This window comes from Chionomys nivalis, chromosome X (genome assembly GCF_950005125.1).
Source record: "Chionomys nivalis chromosome X, mChiNiv1.1, whole genome shotgun sequence".
NCBI lineage: Eukaryota > Metazoa > Chordata > Mammalia > Rodentia > Cricetidae > Chionomys > Chionomys nivalis.
Genome location: NC_080112.1, coordinates 69436559 through 69462243, shown reverse-complemented (window position 1 = coordinate 69462243; position 25685 = coordinate 69436559). Strand labels below are relative to the sequence as shown.

The window sequence follows — 25685 nt, the reverse complement described above, 5'->3', positions numbered from 1 at the left end:
AAAATAAATCTAAAATAATTTATTTCAAACATTTGCTTGAAATATCAAGTTTAATATTGGCCAAAATAATGCTACTATTCTTAAAGTAACAGCTTTCTTTTGTTAATTTTGGCTAAAATATTTAGTCAGATGCCTAAATTTGAATGCCTGTGCTTTATTATCTATTCTTTAAAGTAAAATTATGCTTCAAAACATTTTAGGATAGATATAATTCCACAAGGGGAAAATTCTATATTTGACCTCATATGACCAGTCAGAGTAAAAACCAAAGAGTACTAAAGATATTATATAAGCTGAGTACATTGGTTCACACCTATAATTCCAGTACTCAAGAGGTGGGGAGCGGAGGAGGATGAATTCAGGACCAACCTTGACTTCATACCAAAACCCTGTCTAAAAAGTGAGGGGAAAGCCTGCAAAATGGCAAGATAGGTAAAAGGGCTTGCTGTCAATCCTGATGACCTGAGTTTGATCCCTAGGACGCATATGGTAGGTGGAGAAAACCAACCCCTGCAAGTTGTCCTCTAAACTCCAGATACCTGCACACATATAAATAAATAGAAGGAAAGGGAAGAAAGGAGAGATAAAGGAGGGAGAAAGGCAGAAAAGACATATACAAAATTACGTTCATGTTCTGCATAGACGTATAACAGAACAAATGAATTTTGTCTTTAGATTTTGTCTAATTCTCAATATATTTCATAAATATGCAAGTATTCAAAATCTAGAAAACTCTGAAATACTTCTGCTCCTAAGCATTTTCAGAAAGGGGGTGCTCTCTTGTGTAGCAGTTTTCTCCATGATCAAAACTTTTCATCTTGGAAGGAAGTTCATTAAAGCCAGGATATTAAAGGGAGTGCAACAATAGGGTATTTTAAGACAGGATGTGTATTCAAAGGCCAGCACAACACCAGGATATCCTAAGGGGGACTCATTAAAACACAGGGTGGTTGTAGGGAGTTAAAACAACGGGATGTTCTAAGGCAAAGTAAAACCTCCCTGTTGTAGGCAAATTCCTTAAGATCAGGAAGTAAACAACTTACTGGCTTTAAGAAGTCCCTGAAACTGGCCAGATGCACTGGGTCCTTCCCTCCTGAAGCATATTTAAGCAGTAATAACTTCTGAGAGACATTCTTAAGCTGAGCTGCCTGGACGAAGCAGAGATGAGCAAGCTGCCTAGAAGATGCTCAGAACAACTGAACTACCTCGAAAGGGCACTCTCGAACCTGTGAGATGCTCGTAGTTTGTGCAGTGCACCCCAGATTTCCAGCTTGTGTGAGCTGTCACTCATGCTGGGGTGGGCATTTGATAATGCAGCTGTCTTTGAGTCATTCCTGCTCCTGTAAGTGACCCCTCAATGATATTTCTGTAAGTGATACCAATAAAACTCATTGGTTCACCATGTTGGTCTTTGGTAGTATCCTTACTTTGGTGTATCTTCAGTTCCCTGTCTGGCGTGAGTGGCTGTTTTGTCACATCTCCCTAGGAATAGTGACACATGATAATTAATCCAGCATTTTATTTATGACTAATTAGCCCTTTGTTATTTTGCAGCTTTTGTACTAAAATGAGAACATTCCATGAACAAAAAGTTGACTTGATGAACCCTGTAGCTGGATATGATGGCACATACTGTAATTCTAGCTGATGCAAGACAGAGAGTTTTAGAACAACCTGAACTTTACAAGGAGACTATCTCAAACAAGCCAAAACACAACACAGCAAATCATTCTGAACTCTATTCAAATAGTGGTTCAAAGCAGAATTAGGGTATAGACATTCATCCAGTTGTTAATGAGGTTTAGAGACACTTCATTCTGTTTATTGTACTTACTCTATACCTTAAAACGTTTTAAACAGGATCTTGCACTGTAGTTCAGGCTGGCTTTCAATTCTCAGTGATCCTGCCCTCAGCATCCCAAGGCCAAGATTGCAGGTGTGTAGCACAATACCGGGCACCACCATACCATGCTACTGCACCCAGCTCCCTCAAACATTCATTCAACAGAAGGTAAATGAAACCGTCTCACAAAATATGCTGTATGTCATCTGAAATAAGACTCTTTCCGTGATGAGAACTATCAACCTAACAAATGAAACAAATTTGCAAACTCTTTTGCTCAAAATAAAACCAGTTAGTTCATACAGCATTGTATTTTCTGTTTAATCCTGCTATGACAGTGAACACGGATATAAGTTCAAGCTCAAAGGAGGCAAGTAAGAATCTTATCAACAGCAGCAGAGAATTTTCAGTCCAGTTACAAGCATGGCAACAGGACTTGCAGAATATATAAGAAATGCTAGTAAATGCATTACAGGGTAGTAAACATGGTGATGTGTTTATAGATATTAAAATGTTGAGCATCTATTGATAGAGACTGTGATGACCTTCCAATTGTAAGTGAAATCACTGTTTCCTTTTGGAAACAGTTAGGTTAGCCCAGGAGGCAGTACTAACGTGCAGTAACAGAAAATGTTACACTTTGCCTTTTCTTTAGGAGACTTCTCCGGTGATAACTGTGGAACAATGCTTCTGTTGTATGAGTTTGAAGTTAAGACCAAAACGAATGATCCATCACTGTACAGCTTCCTGGATTCAGTATGGAAAATGCCTGATATAGAAAGCAGAACACTTGAAACAATAGCGTGTAAGTGCTTTATTTCTGCTTGTGTAAGGTTAGTGCCCATTTAGATCCTACTGTTTTCTCTCTTCTGACCTTGAGCTAGAAAACGATTTTTTTCTAATAGTCCTTTGTTTCTCCCTTTGTGATGGCATTCTTAAACTGTTTTGAACTGGAATCATTTATGTGTTTATCTAGATATTTTCACTCTATAAGATTGTAATCTCACTAGAGTCGTTAGCAATAGTTACATATATGTATTCTACTACTAAATCTTAGTGGAGAACACTCTTCACAATAGGTGCTCAAATATATTCTATATGTGGAATTTAGTTATGTAACTACATGATAGGGGAAGCTCAAACCTTAGAAAGTTGGTTTTATTTAGGCAACTAGAAATCATAAATAGCTACTTTGATGATCAAAGATGACTCGACCTTAGTAATTTGCTAAAATCTATAGAGCAATTTTGAAATATTTAAATATTTGATGCAGTATTACATTTTATTTAGTGTGTGTGTATGTGTGTGAGTGTGTGTGTGAGAGAGAGACAGAGACAGAGACAGAGAGAGGGAGAGAATCTTGCTCCATTAGAGAGTGCAGGTTGTAGCTGTGCATGCAAACTGCGATGAATAAGATCATGGTGGTGCTGACAGCCGTTTCCCTTCCCTCCTCTAGTACTAGCTATGGATAAGCCTGCACACTATCCTGCTATTGCACGGAAGGCCTTGACAAGACTTTTATTCATCCACAAAAATAAAGAGCCAATTGATGTTTTGAAATACAGGTTAGTAAATGTAATTTGACACCTAAATCAGGTTTTTTTAGAAGTCAAAAAAATTGTAATCAGTGTCTCATAAGTCATCCACAATAATCAGCTGGGCCAACATAGAAGATGATAGAGAAACTAACCTGTGAACTGCTCTGTAGTAAGAATTATATTAGACACTGGGGAATATTAAGGAAGATCAAGGAATCTGCTGTTCCTGGGAGAGAAAAAAGGGGTGTATCTTGATTTTCATTGTCTAGCTATATAATAAAATATTTCTATGTATCTTTCTTCCTTCATGTCATTTGCTAAATATCTCAAGTGATCAGAAATTAGTAGCCACCACTCAACTTCAACAGCTTTTCTTTATTTTCTTCTTTTTACCTACTACTTGTCTTTAAGTCACAATAATAGGTGATATGGGTGGTTTTCTCTTGAAAAATTCATGACAGTCTTTCTGTTCTGAGAAGTGAGATTTCCATTTTTTTACTATTTAAATCCCAGTTCCTTTGTCCAGTTAGAGAAGTAGCATGATCCTTTAAATGCCCATAAGTTGAATCGCTCATAAAATATGACAGTGGTATAATTTGGCCAGCAAAATGGTGCAGCAGATGAAAGTGCCTGTTCTCAGATCTGAAGATCGGAGTTCAACCTCCAGGACTCACATAGTGGAAAGAGAGAACCATCTCTAGAAAATCGTCCCCTGACCTCCTTATAAGCAGGCGCATATGTACATAGATACACACACAAACTTAAACAATTCCTCCATGAAGGAAATGCAAGGTTGTCTAAAAAGACAATCACAGGCATGATCAAAGGAAGGACTGATGGACCTCTATTACGCCTTCAGAAATCTGCCTTCCAAGTTAGAAGCAAGAGAAAATGGGGAAAGCAGAAGTGCTGTGGAGCTCTTGGTGTAGATGAGACTCAAATTTGACTGCTTAGCCCCAGGGCCATTGATTTCATTCCTTATGGGATGACTCTTCTCTTTTTGTTTTTCAGTGAATGCATGCGCAACTTGATTGAACTCTTGGTATCAGATGCAGTATCAAGTATAGTTCTGTATTCTCTGAGAGAGATTTGGGACCATTTAAAAAATGCTCTGAGCCTCATTAGCCAAACTGTAAGTCAAAGAGCAATGTTAAACTTTGAGCTGATTTTAAGGAGCCAATGTGTCTTGTATAATAGAATTCATATAGAATGATACTTTCTGATAAGAGTTTTGTGGTGAATTTACATTACAAGGAAGATACGTACTACAAAGTGTTTATGATAGGAATTTTCTAGTATAAGTTTTCTAAGGAATAGGTTTTTATAGTGGTATATTATTTTATTATTTGTGGGTTTTTTTGTTTTGTTTTGTTTTTTTTTTTGGATTTTTCGAGACAGGGTTTCTCCGTAGCTTTTGGTTCCTGTCCTGGAACTAGCTCTTGTAGACCAGGCTGGCCTCGAACTCACAGAGATCCACCTGCCTCTGCCTCCCGAGTGCTGGGATTAAAGGCGTGCGCCACCACCGCCCGGCTTATTTGTGTTTTAATAAATAAAGCTTGCCTAAAGAGCAGTACAAAGCAGCCACACTAGTCAGCCATACAGGCCAGGCCGTGGTTGCATACATCTATAATCCCAGTAGCCACAGTAGTTAGCCATAGAGGCTGGGCAGTAGTGGTGCACACCTTTAATCCCAGCCCTAGAGAGTAATATAAAACAGAAGGAGACAAGTCTCACCCCCAGTCTCAATCTGAGGATTTATAGAGGCCCATTTGTTTATTTTTAGCCTGCTCATGGGACCCCTTTCCTCCTACTGGGTTGCCTCATCCAGCCCTAATATGAGGGTTTGTGGCAGGTCTTATTGTATGCTGTTATGCTGGGTTAGATGGATATCCCTGGAAGGCCTGCTCTTTCCTGAAGGGAAACAGAGAAGCAATGGATCTGGGGGAGAGGGAAGGTAGAAGCAAAAAGAATAGAGATTGTGGTTGGAATATATTGTATAAGAGAAGGAAAAAGGGAAAAAAGAAAATCTTTCATTTTAAAATTTCAAGCTAAAAATAAGAATGAAATATTGGTAGTGTGATAGCATAGAAGACCTCAAAGGAGTTTCTATGCCAGTGTCTGCAATTCATGATGTCATATAGTAGGATGCCAACCTAGAGCAAGCTATCAGTGACTAAAGGAACCTATAATTCTCCTGGAACAATTAAATTCTGACCTGTCTGAATTTAAAGATGGAAAAGCTTCAGCACTGAACAATTTGGATTTCTTTTCTTTTGCAACCCTCTAGTAAGAGGGGAAAACCATCTTCTAAGACAGGAGCTGCATCCAGACCTTCAGCTATGTCTTCTATATAAAGCAGACTTACTGTAACTCCATATTGACTATTTGTCAGTCTGCACGGTTCTGTGAGAGACTTCTTCCACAGCTGCTCTGAGGAACTTGGTTTTACCACCTCTATTCCATCACACTATAGATCCAATCCCCGTCTCTCATCTCTTAGAGAGCCTGGTGTTTCCTACTTTTCTGATGCATTTCCTGTCTGTTATTGCCCATACCCTGAAACATGACCATATGCTTAGCTTTTTATACAGAGAGTAATTTAGTGACTCTATTAGCTCTTTATCTTCTATGTATTGCTTTTTTATTGAATGTGCTATATATCTGCTTTGTTTCAAATACTCGAGAGAAAAGTCTCCATTCATCATTTTTCATTATTTATTAAGCTGATAACTTTTATCAGCTACCTCCATACATTGGCAAAATGCCTATTACACAAATACAAAACCTCTGCCTAATACATCATGCTTTACAGTTTGTTTGGTAGACCTGACTGACCTCAGACTCACAGAGATCCACCTGTCTGTCTCTACCTCCCAAGTGCTGGGATTAAAGGCATGCGCCACCAGTGCCTGGCCATGTTTTACTTTTAGATCCATTATCTCATGATTCCCCCTCAGTGATTCTATAGACAGTGACACTACTATTTATCTTGGGTTTACAATTGAAGACATTTTTTAAATTCAAAAAATCAAGGCACTAATTCAGACAAAAATCATTTGTAGTTAACGAATGGGAGTCAGAACTAGAACCCAGGTCTTTGGATGCTATGTCTTAGTTTGGACTGGTAGAATGAAATATCGTAGACTGAGTGCATTATAATTTAGGCTATCAAGATGGTTCGATGAGTAAAAGTTCTTGCCACATAAACATGATGACCTGAGTTTGATGCTGAGAACTTATGATAGACGAAGAGAGCCAATTCCCGAGAGTTGTCCTCTAACCTCCATATGCATGCTGTGGTATACTGTGCTCCATCTCAATGCACATGCGCACACAGTCACACACACTCACACACACATACATTAATAATAAAGAAATATTTTTAAATAGAAATTTACTTTCCTCAACTTTAGAGGCTGAGAAGTCCCTGAGATTAAGGCCTAATGCAGCCTCTGTAAGAGCCTGCTCCCTCATTGATGAGATCATTTCTTACTGTAACCTCAGATGGCAAAAAGAACAAGGTATCGCTCTAGGATCTTTTAGACTTGCACTAACCCTATTTCTGAAGGCTGCCATTATTATCTAATCACTTCTTGATGATCCAAACTCCTAATATTGGCACTTTGAAGGTTAGGACTTTAACATGTGACTCTGGAGGCTATATAAACATTCAGTCAATTGCCTCTAATTCCTGGACTCGTTCTACAAGAACATACATCTTTACCTGTTTTTGCTAGGAAATCTCGGGTCATATGAGAAGCTTGGGTTTCTATTCAGAGCTAATGGCAATGAAAAAGCCCAGTGGGGAGGGGATCACATGATAAGTAGGCATTCCTATGTGCTCTAATAATAGGTTCATAATCTAGATTCTTTTTAAAGAATCAGGTTGTTTAGACTCCTTCTTAACTAAATTTTTATTTTGAAATAGTTATACTTAAGAAATAACATAGCAATCTTGTATACTCTTTACGCAGCTTTCCCCAAATGATAATACCTTACAAAACAACAATAAAACATCATTATCAAAAGCCAGGTATGGTGACACATACTCATAATCCCAGCACACAGGACATGGAGGTATGAAAGTTAGGAGTTGAAGGCCATACTCTACTACGTAGAGAGTTTGAGTTCAATCTGTGCTACATATATACCTACCTCAAAACCTAAGAAAGAAAAAAACAAAATCACAACCAAAATGTTGGCATTATTTCAAGCACCACAGAGAACATCTCCATCAGCACAGATATTCTTCTTGTTGCCCTTTTATGCGTCCCACTTCTCTCAGTCCCAGCTTTAAAAATAACCAACTACTAGCAGATTGCCAGTTTCTATATTCTATAACTTTGTCATTCCAAGACTGTTATCTAAATGGAGTCATACACACACACACACACACACACACACACACACTAAGCTTTAGAAAAGTATAATATATTACCTTCTGAAATTGGCTTTTTTGACTCATCATAATTCTCTGGAGGTTCATCAAGTTATTATGTGTCACAGTAGGGTAAATCTATATGACTCCACTTACGTGAAGTAGCAAGAGTGGTAAACTGATAAATATGAAAAACAGAGTGGTGGTGGTTGCTAGGGACAGAGCCCAGGGAATTTGAGTTTTTAAGGTTGAAGCAGTTCTGTAGGTGGGGGTAGTGGTGCTAATAGCCCAGCAATGTGAATGTGAACTGTACACTTAAAAGTGCTCAGGTAGTAAACTGTGCTGTAGTGTACTATTTTTTAAAGCCAAAGAAAAAAATCTTTAGCACATATTGTAACATTTTGGTCATCTCGGAAATATTAAGTGGTTGTCTTTTTTGTTGTTCAGTGGAAGATATTCTGAGTTCTTAGTTTAGTGAATTTTTTTTTTACTGAAATATAGACATTTTACGTCATGTTGAGACCTTGAATCTCATTTAGCCTTCTGTTTTAGCTGGCTTTTTCTAGCACCACAGTGCAGGGGAGGAAGCTTGACCCTGGTGCTTCCAAATAGAAGCCTCGCACCAGCACTCACACACATGCACACAAGTGTTACACATACACACACACTTAAACATAAATTTTTGTCCACTTGGCCTCTGTTGATGCTTGAGGCAGAGGACTCCTTGTTACTGTGGGTCTCTTTACTAGAGAGAACATAATGTTTTTGTTTGCATCTGATTTTGGTCTCTGGTATCTATTCTGGGGATATGTAAAGCAAAAGAATACCCAGGGATCCTACAACAGGAAGTTTTTCCCTAGAACCTGTGACCTATCTAGTCTGAGGTTGGTCACTTTAATGTGAGATGTGGATTCCATCTCATGGAGTGGGCCTTAAATTCAATCGAAAAGTAATTGGCTACTGCCATCACACCTGTGCTGTTTCACCTGTATGTGATGCAGGCAGGTGAATGTGGTAGGCCAAAGACTTTGTACGTGGGTGACACTGATAATAGCTTCCCTCCTTCAGTAGCTTGCAGAGCACCTTCCAGCATATGAGTATTGGTCAGTAGGAGTAAAGCTTCTTTCTAATTGAGCACCAGTTTGATTTCTCTTACATTCAGTGACATAAATAAATGGTGTCTTCAGATTGTGGAGAAGTAGCCGGTAGCCTTGGCAATAGCCTGTGATGTTTGTACAGGCCTATAAGACCTCTTTGGCCAATGAATCAGCAACATGTAACCCATTCCTAGCACTGAAGGTTTTTAATTAGTGGCATAAGATGTCTAGTTGAGATCTTGTCTACCTCATTATATGGTGACCCCATTTAAATTCCTTTATATATGTATATGTTTTAGGAAATGACTGTAGTAATAGATTTCCTTATACTTTTTAAAAAGACCTTTAGTGTTAACTTCCCTCCCCATATTTCTTCCTTTACCCTGCTTTCCAGCTCCTCACCTCATTGAATACTTCTAGTCTTCTTTATCTCTTTATAATGCTATATTCTCTTTTCCTTCCCTTAGAAGATCCCCTCCTTTCCTCTGAGGTCATACTAGCCACCTGAGCTCTGGATATTCTGAGTGACGCACACATATTCTTTATATATTCTGACACTAACTCTCCATCAGTTATGTAATTGATAAAGTTTTTCCATTCTCTAGGCTTCTAATTGCTAGAATGCTGATGTCCTTTACAGAAGCTTTTAGCTTCATGAGGTCCTGTTTCTTTTTTTTTCTATTTTTCTTGAATTTTATTGAGTTATGCATTTTTCTCTTCTCCCCTCCCTTTCTCTCCCCTCCCCTTCTACCCTCTTCCCCATGGTCCCCATGCTCCCAATTTACCCAGGAGATATTTATCCAGAAAATTGTCCATTTCCTTTAGGTTTTCCAATTTTGTGGAGTATAGGTTTTGGAACTATGACCTAATGACTCTCTGGATTTCCTTCATGTCTGTAGTTTTGTACCCCCTTTTGTTTCTGATTTTGTTAATTTGGATATTCTCTTTCTGCCTTTTGGTTATTTTGGATAAAGGTTTGTCTACTTTGTTGATTTTTTTTTCAAAGAGCCAACTCTTTGTCTCATTGATTCTTTGCATTGTTTTCTTTGTTTCGATTTTGTTGAATTCAGCTGTCATTTTGATTATTTCCTGCCATCTAGTTCTCTTGGGTGAGTTTGCTTCTTTTGGTTCTAGAGTTTTCAAATGTTCTGCTAACTCACTAGTGTGGGATTTTTCCAGCTTTTTTATGTAGGCATTTAGCGCTATGAACTTTCCTCTTAACACTGCTATCATTGTGTCCTATAAATTTGAGTAGGCTGTGTGGTCTTTTTCATTGAATTTTAGGAACTTTTTAATTTCTCCCTTTATTTCTTCTTTAACTCATTGATGATTCAGGTGAGCATTGTTTAGTTTCCATGTGTTTGTGGACTTTCTTGAATTAGTGTTGCTGTTGAATTCTAGTTTTAAGCCATGGTGATCTGATAAGATACATGGGGTTATTCCAGTTTTTTGCATCTGTTGAGGTTTGCTTTGTTACCAGTATGTGGTCAATTTTTGAGAAGATTCCATGAGGTGCTGAGAAGAAGGTATATTCTTTTATATTTGGATAGAATGTTCTATAGATGTCTGGTAAGTCCATTTGAGTTATAACATCTGTTAGTTCCCTTATTTCTCTGTTAATTTTCTGTCTGACAGACCTGTCCAGTGGTAAGAATGGGGTATTGAAGTCTCCCACTATTAGTGTGTGGAGTTTAATGTGTGATTAAAGCTTTAGAAGTGTTTCTTTTTTTTTCCTTTCTGTACAAGGGCTCTTTATTTATTTTTATTTTTTTCTTTTTTTTAATTTTTATTTTTATTCTTTTTAATTAAAATTTCCACCTGCTCCCCATTTCCCATTTCCCTCCCCTCCTCCCAAATATTGCCCCCTCCCCCCACTCCCCTCCCCCTATCCCCACTCCTCTTCTCCTCCCCCCACACCATTCCCCCTCCCTCTCGATACTGAAGAGCAGTCCAAATTCCCTGCCCTGCGGGAAGACGAAGGTTTTCTATCTACGTCCAGGAAGGTGAGCGTCTAAACAGGCTAAGATGACTGGGAGAAGATCTTCACCAACCCTGCAACAGACAAAGGTCTGATCTCCAAAATATATAAAGAACTCAAGAAACTAGACTTTAAAATGCTAATTAACCCAATAAAAAAATGGGGCACTGAATTCTCAACAGAAGAAATTCAAATGGCCAAAAGACACTTAAGGTCATGTTCAACCTCCTTAGCGATAAGGGAAATGCAAATTAAAACAACTTTGAGATACCATCTTACACCTGTCAGAATGGCTAAAATCAAAAACACCAATGATAGCCTTTGCTGGTGGGAATGCAAACTTGTGCAACCACTTTGGAAATCAGTGTGGCGATTTCTCAGGAAATTTGGGATCAACCTACCCCAAGATCCAGTAATACCACTCTTAGAAGTGTTTCTTTTACATATGAGGGTGCCCTTGTATTTGGGGCATAGATGTTCAGTATTGAGATATCCTCTTGATGGATTTTTCTTGTGACTAATGTCCTTTTTTGTCTCTTTTGATTGATTTTAGATTGAAGTCTAATTTGTTAGATATTAGGATAGCTATACCCACTTGTTTCTTAGGTTCATTTGATTGGAAAATTTTTTGTCCAACCTTTTGCTCTGAGACGATGTCTGTCTTTGAGGTTGAGGTGTGTTTCTTGTATGCAGAAGAAGGATGGATTCTGTTTTCATATCCAATCTGTTAGCCTGTGTCTTTTTATGGGTGACTGAGTTCATTTATATTAATGGATATTAATGACCAGTGATTGCTAGCTCCTGTTATTTTATTTTTCATTGTTGGTGATGTTATCATACGTGTTTTTCACTTCTTTGGGATTTGCTGCTGTGAGATCATCTATTGTCTGTGGTTTTGTGGATATAGTTGACTTCCTTGGGTTGGAGTTTTCCTTCTAGTCCTTTATGTAGGGCTGGGTTTGTGACTTGGTATTAGTTAAATCTGATTCTGTCATGGAATATCTTACTTTGTCCATCTATGGTAACTGAAAGTTTTGCTAGGTATAGTAGTCTGGGCTAGCATCTGTGGTCTCTTATTGTCTGCATAACACTTGACCAGGATCTTCTGGCTTTCATTGTTTCCATTGAGAAGTCAGGTGTAATTCTGATAGGTCTGCCTTTGTATGTTACTTGGCATTTTTCCTTTGCAGCTCTTAATAGTCTTTTTTTATTCTGTATGTTTAGTGTTTTGATTATTATTTGGCAAGGGGACTTCATTTTTGATCCAGTCTATTTGGTGTTCTGCAAGCTTCTTGTATCTTCATAGGCATATCTTTCTTTGGGTTGGGAAAGTTTTCTTCTATGATTTTGTTAAGTATATTTTCTGTGCTTTTGAGTTGAGCTTCTTCTCCTTCTTCTATACCTATTATTCTTAGGTTTGACCTTTTCATGGTGTCCCATATTTCCTGGGTATTTTGGTTTAAGCTTTGTTAATGTTTTCTTTGACTGATAAGTCTATTTCCTCTATTGTGTCTTCAGTGCTTGAGATTCTCTCTTCAATCTCTTGTATTCTGTTGTTCATGCTTGCATTTGTGGTTCCTGATCGTTTTCTCATATTTCTGTTTCTATAATTTCCTCGGCTTTCTTTATTGTCTCTATTTCAGTTTTCAAGTCTTGAATAGTTTCTTTCATATGTTTGATTGCTTTTTCATGATTTTCTTTAAGGGATTTGCTGATGTCTTCCAATTTTTTGTTTGTCTTTTCCTGCATTTCTTTGAGGGAATTTCTCATTTTATCTTTAAGAGCCTCAAACATTCTCCTGAAGTTATTTTTTAGGTCATTTTCTTCTGCTTCATCTATATTTGGTTGTTCAAGTCTTGCTGCTGTAGGGTCTTTAGGTTTTACTGGTGTCATGTTGCTCTTTGTGATGTTGTATGTGTTCTTACCTCTTCTACTCATCTTTTCCTCTAATAGATGTACTTGGGGCTGTCTGAGATTGTGTTGATTAATCTTCTAGGTGCCAGTGAATTCAAGGCTCATATGGTTGTTCCTTGTGATACAGTCAGTGCCGTGGTTCTAGTTACTCCGTGGGTCACTCCATGTTCCTGGAGGTCGCTCAGCACTCCCAGGCTTTGCTCCACTCCCTTGGAGTTTGCTGTCTCAGGTCTGCGCTAGCCTAGGTTGTCAGCTCAGACCTGTTTCTGTAAATGCCCCTGGTCTGGATCTGTTCCTGCAGAGGTCCCTGGCTTGGGTTTGGTCCTGTAAAGGATCCTGGCTCTGGTCTACTTCCTCAGAATTCCCAGACTTGGGTACACCCAGACCCACAGAGGACCTGGATCTGGCTTACTCCCTCAGAGGTCCCGGACTCATGATCAGACCCGCAGATGTTTCTGGTTCCTGCTTATTCCCTTTGATGTCCCAGACCAATGCCCAGACCCACAGAGGTCCTGGCTCAGTCTTAGTACCTCAGAGGTACTAGACTCACACCTCACACCCAGACCCACAGGGGTCCTGGCTTAGGTTTACTCCCTTGAAGGTCCCAGATCTGGACCCTCAGCAGTCTCTGGCTCTGGCTCTAGCTCACTCACTCAGCAGTTGTGAAGGCCTAAGTCATAAACAATCCCACACCAGTTTGGAATTATGATTAATAGGGTGGTATTTATTTAAAGAGGAAAAAACTTACAGATCACCATCCCAGACAACAGCCCTTTGCGCAATCAGGAAGAAGTCTAGTCACCGAACTGGAGCAGGAAGTAAAGAGAGCAAGGAGGGAAGTAGCTGCTTTTTTAAAGGGAGAGAGACCACGCCCCAATGGGCTGGTATCTCAGCGGCTATTGGCTGGAGGAGCGGAAGGACCTCCCGCAACACAGTTGCTCCCCTGTACTTGTTCTGGTGGCTTTCACTGTCTAGGGTATGCTCTGGCCCAGGTTGCTGACTCAGTCCTGTTCTGCCAATCTTAAATCATTTTTTTCATCTCTTTGATTGCTTTTCCTTGGTTTTCTTTAAGGGACTTGTTGATTTCTTCCAATTTTTTGTTTGTCTTTTCCTCCATTTCTTTGAGGGAATTTTTTATTTCTCTTTAAGGGCTTCAAATATTCTCCTAAAGTTATTTTTTAGGTCCTTTTCTTCTTCATCATCTATATTTGGTTGTTCAAGTCTTGCTGTTGTAGGACCACTAGTTTTTATTGATGTGTTGTTACTCTTTTGTGGTGCTGTGTTCTTACCTTGTCTACCTATTGTTTCCTCTGAGTGGTGTAGTTGGGGCTGTATCTCTCTGGTGATCAATCTTCCCAGTGGATTCAAGATGTCAATGGATCCAAGGCTCAGATGGTTGCTCCCCGTGGTGCAGTCAGGACCATGGTTCCAGTCACCCTGGAGGTCACTCAGTGTTCCTGGAAGTCTCTCAGGACTCCCAGGGGTCATTCTGCAATACCAGGGGTCATTTGGGCCTGCTCCCACAGAGGTTGCTTGCTTGGGGCTGCTTCTGCTAAGATTGATGCCTTAGGCCTGCTCCTGCGGAGGTAGCTGGTTCAGGCCCTCTTCAGCAGAAGTTGCTGGCTTGGGCCTACTTCAGCAGAGGTGGCTGGCTCAGGCTTGTTCCTGTAGATTTTCCTGGCTTGGGCCTGCTCCAGCAGAGGTCCCTGGCTTGGACCCAGTCCTGCAGAGGTCTCTGGCTCAGGCCTGTTCCCTCAGGGGTGGCTCCCTTGTACCTGCTCCTGTGGAGGTCATTGCCTCAGGCCTGGATTCTATTTTTGGTCCAGTCTGTCTTTTTATTGGGGAATTGAGATCAGTAATATTGAGAGTTATTAATGAACAGTATTTATCGAGTCCTATTATTTTGGTGTAGGTTTCTTACCATCTTTTGATTAACTGTGCTGGGATTATTTATTCCTAATGTCCTCTTGGGTGTAGTTAACCTTCTCTTCAAATTTAAGGTTTCATTCTAATGATTTCTGTAGATCTGGATTGGTAGAAAGAAACTGCTTAAATTTGTTTTAACCATGGGATGTTTTTCATTCTCTGTTAATTGTGATTGGTAGTTTTGCTTGGTATAGTATTCTGGGCTGGAATCTGTGATCTCTCAGAGCTGGAAGAATATCCATCATAGCCCTTCTAGTTCAGGGTCTGCACTGAAAACTCATGTGTTATTCTAATGGGTCTCCCTTTATATGTGAGTTGGTCTTTTTCCCTTGTGACTTTTAATATCTGTTCTTTGTTCTATACATTTAGTATTTTGATTGTTATGTATCATGAGGAGTTTCTTTTTATCTATTTGGTGTTCTGGATGCCCTTTGAACCTTGATATGAATCTCTTTCCTTAGGTTTTGGAAATGTTTTTGTATGATTTTGTTAAAAATATTTTCCATGCCTCTCACTTGGGCTTTTCCCTTGTTCTTTATTATTAAAAAGCTTGGTCTTTTCATAATGACCCAGATTTCCTGGATGCCTTGTACTTGGATATTTTTATATTTAACATTTTCTTTGACTGAACTGTCCATTTCTTCTACCTGTATTCAAGACCTGAAATTCTCTCTTCCATGTTTTTTAATCTATTGGTGAGGCTTATCCCTGAGGCTTTTGTTTGGCATCCTGGAGGAGGCATATTTTCTTGTTTATGGTTTTGTACTTGGATTTAGACATCTGGAGTTACAACATTTGATGTGCTTCTTGGTGTGTGTATCTCGTTTCATCATTGAATGGGTGTTCCATACTTTAGTTGCTATTGCCCACTCTGGGTCTTAGTCAAATGTGCTAGCTGTGGTGGAGTCCCTGAGTCTCAGTCTAGCACAGCCACTGTGGGTCCCTGTTAGAGAGGGATTCTGCAGGTTGGCAGAAGTCACAAAGGAATAGATGTACTAGAAGGGAAAAATAAAGGGGGTGGCAGGAAATTATTAGGAGCCTCTGGGTTTTCACCAAGAGGCTGAGTCCCTAAGAGATGGATGTAGGCTTGGAGAAGCGAAAATCTAAACTTTAAGATGAATATTAGCATCTGAGAAACTTCCTTAGCAATATTGTCTTCTCTCTTATGATCATCTACTAGTTTAGGTAACACCATTGGGATCTAAAAATCATATAAATTTTCATTCTATGACCTGGAGAATCAATAGTCTTTGGGGTTACCAAATTAAATGTCTCTCTAATTTTTTGTATAGAGTCTCAGTATGTATTTCAATTTGGTTTTAAGCTCACGATCATCCTGCATCAGCTCCTTGAGTGCTGGGATTATAGGTGTACATAACTATACTAAGTTGAGTTCATTATTTTGTCAATTGAGGCATTGAAAGGTTAAATATCTTATATAAGGTATGTAAATATGTAATGGAAAAGCCAAGAATTGAAACTAGAATTCTTTCTTCACAACACAATGGTTCTTGGGTTTTCATTCATCTAAATCTTATTTCTTCCTATCCTCGTATTTTTCTAGCATTGGAATTGAGGTTTCTACAAAGGCATCTTTGAGTCAGATTTTGAAAGTTTGTTTTCTCCTCTGCTTCTGTAGTTTGATTCCAAGTTTCTCTTTGTCTCTTTCTTCTTTTGTTTTTCCTCTGTATCCCTATCAAATATATCTTCCCAAAGCACAAACTTTATATATTACTTTCTTCCCCCTAAGTCTCTAGTAGCTTTTGTATTTCCCAAATCCTTATCCTGAGTCTCATCCAAATGAAAAACAAGATATTCCCTTGCCCATACAGTAGTCAACATTGTCTTCTTTATCAACTATCATGTCTTCCTCTCCCTGCTGTGTACTATTTACATAATTCCCCCTGCTGCTTCTTTTCACTTAACATCTATGTCTAAGAGCAAGGCATAGTGGCACACATCTATAACACTAGCACTTGAGAGGCTGAGGCAAGAAGACTATCAATTTGAGATGAGCCTGGCTATATTTTGAGTTTCAGAGAAAAGAGACCGTATCTCAATCCAAAGGAAACTAATTATGTATTTTATCTGTTAATTAGCCAGTGTTGTCATGGGCTGGAATTCCTAGGCTGATTTTCCCTCCTTGATAATTTCATAGTTAATTTGTTATTCTATGTAATTGTGCTACCCATCTTGGCAGTTGTTTAACCTCACAGAAATTCCATACAGGTAGCTTACTATTTCATTTATTCATATTCATTGCCAACTCAAAAATTTTGTTTTGTTTTGCTCTTTTTTAAGACAGGGTTTCATGTAGCTGTCCTCAAACTCATTGTATAGCTGAGAATAATCTTGAGTGCCTAGTCTTCCTGCATCTATATTCCAATTGCTATGATTGCCAGAATGTACCAGCACATCTGGTTCCGTTTCTCTAAAACAGAATCCTAAATCTTTTGTGACCTTGTATTGGGAAATGGATTTTTAGATCCCCTATCATGAAATGAAATAAAAATAAATAATTCCTTTTGAGACAAATTTAAACATTTTCCTATAAAAGACACCACTAAGGAAATAAAAAATAGCTGAAAGCATGGGAGTAAATGTTGGAGAAAAGAGATTTGCATTTGGAATATATAAAAAAAAAACCTTACAACTCCATAAGAACAGCCACATTTTTCCAGTGAGGGAAGAATGGAAGTTGCTGTTTTTCCAGAGAAGATAGTTATATGACCAGCAAGCATATGAAAAGATGTTCAGTATAATTTGTTATCACAGATATACAAATACAAAAATAAAGTGATCTGTCACTTTTACATCCAATAAGATGACTATACTCAAAAAGACAGAAAAAAACAACTATTGGCAAATAATTAGTGCTCTCAACAAAGACTGTGATTGCAAAGCAAAGTGGTGCAGAAGCTTTGAAAATCAGCTGAAGGGTGATCAGTGCATGCCTTGAATGTGCAAGGTCCTGGATTTGATTCCCAACAAGGTAAAAGGAGAAGAAGGAAGAAGAGCCTAAAAGTGCCTCCAAAGGTTAATATATTTTCCATATGACCCAGAAATTCCATCCCTGTTTATATACCCAAGAGAAACAATGTATACTGGAAGTGAGACTGTAATTCTTGCTTGACACCTATTTTGTTATATGTAATTTTTATGTGTTAAAGTTAAAACCTTCCTTTTTATTTAAAGAGAAAGGGGGAGATAATGTGTGGTTCCCCTCTGTATGCTGTGAATACCATTTGTTAATAAAGAAATTGTCTTGGTCTGTGATAGGGCAAAAGAGTAGAGCTAGGCTGGGGAAACTAAACTGAATGCTGGGAGAAGGAAGGCAGAGTGTAGAGACGCCATGTAGTCACTGCTGGGAACAGACAAGCAGGAATCTTGCCGGTAAGCCACAGCCACATGGCGACATACAGATTAATAGAAATGGGTTAAATTAAGATGTAACAGCTAGCCAATAAGAAGCTAGAGCTAGTAGGCCAAGCAGTGATTTAATTAATACAGTTTCTGTGTGGTTATTTCAGGGCTAAGCTGCCAGGAACAAACAATCAGCCTCCTACAACAGTATACAAATAGGAACACATACACAAATACTCAAAGCAGATTCATTCATACAGAAAAAAGGCACATAACTCAAATGTCTTATCAAATGATTAGTAAATATGTGCTGTGATATTTCCATATAATGGAGTATTATTTGACCAAGAGAAAGAATGGCATACTGATACATGCTATAGAATGAATAAATCTTAAAACTGTTATGTGGGGTTAGGAATTTACCAGTTAATAGAGTGCCCACCTAGTATGGAAAAACAAAAATCCCAGAATAGCCAAAACAATCCTGTACAACCAAAGAACTTCTGAAGGCATCACAATACCTGACTTCAAACTCTACTACAGAGCTACAGTACTGAAAACAGCCTGGTATTGGCATAAAAACAGACAGGAGGACCAATGGAATCTAATTGAAGACCTGGATATCGACCCACACACCTACAAACACCTAATTTTTGACAAAGAAGCAAAAGTATAAAATTGAAAAAGAAAGCATATTCAACAAATGGTGCTAACAAAACGGAATATCACCATGTAGAAGAATGCAAATAGATCTATATCTATCACCATGCACAAAACCCATGTCTAAATGGATCAAAGACCTCAACATAAAACCAACCACACTGAACCTCATAGAAGAGAAGGTAGGAAGTAGCCTTGATCACACTGGCACAGGAGACCACCTCCTAAATATAACACCAATAATACAGACACTGGGAGCAACAGTTAATAAATGGGACTTCATGAAACTGAGAAGCTTCTGTTCAGCAAAGGATATAGTCAACAAGACAAAATGACAGCCTACAGAATGGGAAAAGATCTTCACCAACCCCACATTGACAGAGGACTGATCTCAAAATATACAAAGAACTCAAGAAACTTGTCTTTTTTCTCTTACACCCAACTATGGACAGTTGCATCATTCTCTTTTCTTCCCTGCATTCTGTGTTCCATTCATTGAATTGACATGCTCTAATTATTATCTGCTGCTGTCTACAAGGTAGCTCCAAAATTACCTTAAATCCCACATGCATAAAACAGAACTAACCAGTCAAGTATGGTGGTGCATATCTGTAATCCAAGCACTCAGGGTCATGAGTTCAAGGCCAGTCTAGGCTACATAGGAAGGACCCTGTCTTGAAAAGAAATATAGGGCTGCCACAGTAGCTCAGTGGGTAAAGGCACTTACTGCTAACCCTGACAAGCTTATTTCGGTTCCCAAGACCCACATGGTAGAAGGAGAGAACCAACTCCTGCAAATCATCTGACCTCTACCCAAGTAGGGTGCCATGCACATATACACACACAAATAAATAGATAATAATTCTGAAGTCTTGGGATGAGGGTGTGACCCAATGGTAGACTGCTTTCCTAGCATGCCCTGAGTTTAATCTCCAGCACCAGATAAAACTAGTTTCAGCTGGGCCTGGTGGTCCGTGTCTATAATCCCAGCACTCATGAGACTGAGGCAGGAAGATCACCAGGCTTAGGCTAGTCTAACTACATCGCAAGAGCGAGAAAGAGAGAGAAGAGGGAAAAGAGAGGAGAAAGAAAAATCCCTCTTCATCTCATCATTTCCCTTTTCATGAAGTGTTGCTAAAATCCCTTCCCAGCAGGAGACATAAAGCAACATCTACCCTTTCTCCTAATGTCCCAGTCACAAACCCAGGCACAATTCTGCCAGAGTTTACTCTGGGTAATCAGTGAATTTATTGGGCTTCTTTACAGAGCTTCCGTGTGGGCTGACAACTTTCAGGGGTATGGGCACACCTCTCCCAACCTGCCAAACCTGAAAAGCTTTACCAAGCAGGGATGAAAGCTTCCCTGTAGCCATATAGATGGGTCCCCCACCTAGCTCTAATCTTCTCTGGCCTCTATATTCTCTAACTCCTCCCCCGGGCCACATAAAGCATTGCAGAGCTGTATACAGCTAAAGAAACAGCTGTATACTCAGGTTCAAATCTCAGACCTACTCTGCACAGCTATGAGAGGCTGTAAACCTTGAACCAGATCAGCTGGGATGATCTTTTGCAAGGGGGACGTAGTTGAACTCCTTAAAATAGTGGTTTCTTGGCTCAGAGGACAGTCACTGAGACACAAAACATTTCAGTGACTTCCCAAGAGTAGCTTGGTAGTCTAAGCTCTGGTGTATAATGCAAAATTGTAGTTGTCATTTTCTTTGGGTCACCAACCAGCTCCCAAATAAAGACACGAAATTTATTATTAGTTATTATTAATTATGAATGCTCAGCCTTAGCTTAGGCTTGTCCTACTAGCTCTTTTAACTTAACCTGTTTCTAATCACCTGTGTTTTTTTCTGGGGCTTTTTACCTTTCTTTCATTCTGTAGGTTCTACTTTCCTGCTTCCTTTGTGTCTGGCTGTCTGGCCCCTGGCATCTCCCTGGCATCTTTTCTTTCTTCCTCAAGCCTAAATTCCTCCTCCTACTTACTCTCCCTGCCTGGAAGTTCCACCTATACCTCCTCTGTCACTATTGACCATTCAACTTTTTATTAGACCAATCAGGTGCCTTAGGCAGGCAAGGTAAAACAGCAACACATCTTTACATAGTTAAGCAAACATTCCACAACATAAAGCAAATGCAGCACATCTTTGCATAGTTAAACAAATATTCCACAACATGAAACACTTTACACTCCAGCCCTTATGGTGTCAGTAAGTGTTCCACATACCTTGTATTAACAGTTACATGCTACAACATATTTTAAATATGCATTGGTGTTTTGCCTGCATGTATGTCTGTATGAGATGTCATATCCCCTAGAACTGGTGTTAGACAGTTGTGAACTGCCATGTGGATGCTGGGAATTTTATCTGGGTCCTCTGGAAGAGCAGCCAGTACTCTTAGCTGCTAAGCCATCTCTCCAGCCTCACAACATTGTTTACTATAAAACTTTCCTAAGCTTGCAATGAATTAATATGTGTCCTAATGCTTTAAGAGAGTGGCCTATTGAATGCAGAATTCCAAATGAATGTATTTCACTGAAGTATCACATTAGACTATCTCATGCCAACACTATTCTGAGGAAACACTCAGAAATTTGATCCTGCATTGGCAAACTTGTTTCCATTTATTTTTTTTATTTTTCCATTCAAAGATTTACACTTCCTCCCTCCTCCCATTCTCCTCCCGCTTCCCTACTCCACCTCCTCCCTCCCCCTCCCTCCTTAAGAGAGGGCAGAATACCTTGCCCTGTGGGAAGTCCAAGGTCCTCCCCCCCTCCATCCAGGTCTAGGAAGGTGAGCATCCAAACAGACTAGGCTCCCACAAAGCCAATACATCCAGTAGAAACAGGTCCTAGTGCTACTATCGATGGCTTCTCAGTCCGCCCCCATTGTCAGCCACATTCAGAGAGTCCAGTTTGATCACATGATCGTTCAGTCCCGGTCCAGCTGGCCTTGGTGAGCTCCCATTAGATTAGTCCCACCATCTCAGTGGGTGGATACACCCCTCGCAGTCCTGACTTCCTTGTTCATGTTCTCCCTCCTTCTGCTCTTCAACTGGACCTTGGGGGCTCAGTCCGTTGCTCTGATGAGGGTCTGTCTCTATCTCCATTCATCGCCGGACGAAGACTCTATGGTGATATTCGAGATAATCATCAGTGTGATAGTGGGACAAGACCAGTTCAGGCACCCTCTCCTCTGCTGCCCAAGGACCTAGCTGAGGACATCCCCGTGGAGCTAAGTCTCTTGCCATTTTAGGGTTTCACTGAGAAAGTCACATTTGATTGAAGATTGGACCATTTCTTCATTCATTAATTCATTCAGTAAATGTATTGTGCCTCTGTTGAATGCCATGCATAGTGTTGTACTCTGAGGATACAAAAATGAAACAAAAAAATCTGTATACCACAAAGAACTCAACAGGCTGAAGAAATAAATATGTAATGTTTTTCAAAATGATGTGTTATAAATTATATTAGAGAAATGTAAAGCTTGCTATAGAAATGGAAAGAAACAACTCTAAATCTGCAAAGCCGATGTTTGGGCAAACTAAACTGCCTCTGACCAAGCTCTGCAGTGCTCTTCCCTATCCCTGTATCAGGACTGTGCCTCATGTCCACGTCACTCCAACAAACCCTTAACCACACCTTGAGAAGCTATTTTCCCTTGTGATATTAAGGGTGAAATTCAGGGCCTCATACACTTGACAAGCTTTCTGTCACTGAGCTGTCCTCTCAGATCCATGAAGTCATCTTTCTATGCTGATGCCTTGTTCCCCCAAAGCTGCCGTGAATCTTTTAAGAAGAGAGCTTTGTCTCATCCCTTTAGCAACTGTACTGTCTTATACATAGTAGTTTTTATGGATCCAACTGAAGGACAGCTGGGTATGATGGTATGGGTCTGTAGTTCCAGCATGTGGCAGGCTGAGGTGGGACAATCAGAGGAACCCAGGGGTTTAAGAACAGACTAGGCAACATAGCAAGGTCCCTGTCTTAAACAAAACAATAGTGCATAAAAGCCAAGCCAACACCCTTGCCACTCAAGAAGCGTCTTCCAAGTCTGTCACACCTTTGCCCTCCAGGGCCTGAGCCATATTTGGTATGTGGCTTCAGCGTGAGTGCTGTCTTTGTTCTCCATCTCCTTTACAAGCACAGAGCAAGTTTCTTCTTATACTAATCCTTTTCACTATTACAAAATACAATGAAGAATCAAATATAATTTTGTGATTAGCGGAGTTAAAAACCACTGATAAGGCTTTAGTACCATCTTAGAAATGGGCCCTTTGTTCGTAGCTTAGTAGATTATCTTAACACTAAAGATTAATATTTCTTTTGCAAGAACAGAAATTCATTGTGGTCAAGGGAATTAAGAAACTCAACAAAACAGTTTCTTGACCATGTCAGAAAAGAAAACGTGGGGATTGAGAAGATAATTAGCTGAAGACAGCAGCAACAGAAGAGTCAAGCCGGATGCAGATTTTTCTTCTGCTTCAGAAAGAGCAGGAATTAGTCTCTTTGATATTTTTTCTTTCAGTGGTAGAGGGCCTCATTGCTTTTTTTCCATTTTTGTGTCACTCCACAAGACTTCACTGTGGAACATTCTACAGCTGCCATGCTGTCAAGGTACTCGCCCGCCCTCCAAGAGAGGTCTTTCCTTAGGGCTAGCTGAGCACCTCTTGTTTAATAACAATGGGACATGATACAGTGTTACGATCAGTAGTGACAGTGCCATCTTTGAAACACTCACTCGCTTGGATTTTAGGAGGGCTACCCAGAAGAGGAGATTCTCTGGCTAATGATCAAGTCTTGGAATACTGGAATATTGATGTACAGCAGGAACATGTATGATTCTGCAAAAAGATGGGCTGGCCTGGCACTGGATTTCCTTGGCCACCTTGGCTCCCTCAAAACAAGCTATGAAGCTAAGGTAGGAGGGAATTCTGCAGTAGGTGGAGGACTTAGAGGGCACAGAAGTCATGACAGGCTCCCATAAGCACATCTTACCATGCTTGACGGGGGGAAATCTTTATCTTTGAAGAGCTCAGTGATTCCATAGCATTTCATGAGGTAGGAGACAGGGTAGTAATTTCTTAGGGTGAACACTGAGAAGGATGGGGAACAGCAAACATAGGGATGGGGAACAGAATCTGATCAGGAGGACTGCACTGCCAGGAGTGAGCTCTGGAAAGATGTATCACTGCCAGTGCCAATGGATATGGGCCAGGGCTGACCTCTGCAGACAATGGCTGCTCAAACCCGAATTTCCCCAGGGATTGTTATTCTCAGTTTCAAGAGTCTAGACCATTAGCTAACCAGGGTAGGTTTGGGAAGGGAAAAGCCTTATTACCAAATAAGAATAAATTTTGTTTTGAGTACCTCCTCCCTTCTAGAGCTGTCTGTTCTTAATTAAACAGACCTCCTGCCCTCGGATTCCACTTTCTCAAGAGAGGACTGTATGTACTCCCCAAATGACAACTCAGACCAGACTTCGCTGTGGGTCCGGGAAGCTTTCCTGCATTACTTTTTTCTTCTCAAAGTTTATTTTCTGTCTTCTTTCTCAGGTGAATCTTCTGTATGTCAACCTCATGGAAGCATTAGATAAAAGGTGGGAGTTAAGGTCTGCAGAGATGGCTGAGCGGTTAAGAGCACTGATTGAGCCTCCCAAGGACCCAGGTTCAGTTCCCAGCACCCACACGACAGCTCACCACCATCTGTAACTCCAGTTCGAGGGGTACCAGGTATCTGATGGTACCAGATCCCTGTGGGATCTCTTCTGATGCACATGGCACATGCACATGAAATAAAAATGATATTTATTTTTAAAGGAGTTTATCTTTCAGTGAAGGGTGATACTGATTGGAAGAGGGTGGATAAGCAGGCTGGCTCAGAGAAAGTTGAAGGTGTATCTTCATAAGCTGTTGAATAGTTCAGTTTTTGCCATATGTTCCCTTGAACTTTTTGTTCTCTTAAGCACTATTTTTATGTTAAATGAAATTTTCTCAAATAAAAACATTTTGACTTTCACTCGGTGATCAGCTAATTTCCTAACTACTAAGAGTTATATTGGAAGATTCCATGCTAGAGCAAGATACCTCTTGTAAATTAAATGGAGTGGCTACCCCTGCCCAAAGTGCCCAAACTCCCCAAACTAAAGGATAATACAGAACTGCAAACGTCATTGGAAGTGACCTTAGTGGTCACTAACTCTTGGATTTATCAGAGTCATGAAATCTTTCTTTCAAATCCATGAGAATTTGTTACCCCATCTCTATTATATCCTATCTTGTGCTCCAGTCAGCACAGGTCAGAGAGTGGGAGAGGAGAATGAATCACATCCTGTGACTCTTCAAACACATCCTTCTTTTGGGCTTGTCTAATTGGTAAAAAGCTTTTCCTTATACTGAACAAAAATCTATTTCCCAGTAATAACTCAGCTATTGCCGTTCAGGTGCCCTTTAGAGAATCAAAGACGGAAATTGTCCCCACTCCCCGCCACCACCACTCCGTCATCCAGCTTTTTCTTCTTCAGGTTCAGCATCCTCATGCCTCTCAGTCATTCTTCCTGTGATCTGGTCCCCTTACGTTCCAAGAGCCGAATCCCCATTCCCAAGAGGCCTGGCCCGTGGAGAGGTCAGTATGCTCATTGCACCTGCACTAACAGTGGTATGGTGCAGTACCACATTGCTGTCCCGCTCCTGCTTGGTTCCTATTCCACTTATAACATTTTCAACCTTTGGTTTCCAAGTACCTGTGGATGGAATAAAAGTTGTAGGTTAGCACAAACACCTGCTGTGCGCCCTTTCTCCACCTCCCTGGATTCTAATTGGCCACATTGCCTTATTTCTGCTTGCTTGCTTTCTCAGTCCCTTGAGATTGTTCCGCAGACTCTCTGGGGATGGGCAGCCTTCTGCATCAAATTCCCAGTGACTCCTCCACTCCTTGTGATCCATGAACTGAAGCATGCTATGTGTTGAGCACTTGGCATTAG

General features: G+C 40.0%; 1 protein-coding gene across 1 annotated transcript in view; it reads left to right on the top strand.

The window, feature by feature from the left end:
- The window catches only part of Tex11 (testis expressed 11), a 301187-nt gene extending 276773 nt beyond the window's left edge, over window positions 1-24414 (top strand). Inside the window, exons 24-28 of the mRNA XM_057760677.1 lie at window positions 2499-2648; window positions 3300-3408; window positions 4393-4513; window positions 23460-23624; window positions 24259-24414. Of these exons, the coding sequence (XP_057616660.1) occupies window positions 2499-2648; window positions 3300-3408; window positions 4393-4513; window positions 23460-23624; window positions 24259-24414 (701 nt within the window). The remainder of the gene's footprint in view (window positions 1-2498; window positions 2649-3299; window positions 3409-4392; window positions 4514-23459; window positions 23625-24258) is intronic.
- Window positions 24415-25685: the final 1271 nt, after the last annotated feature.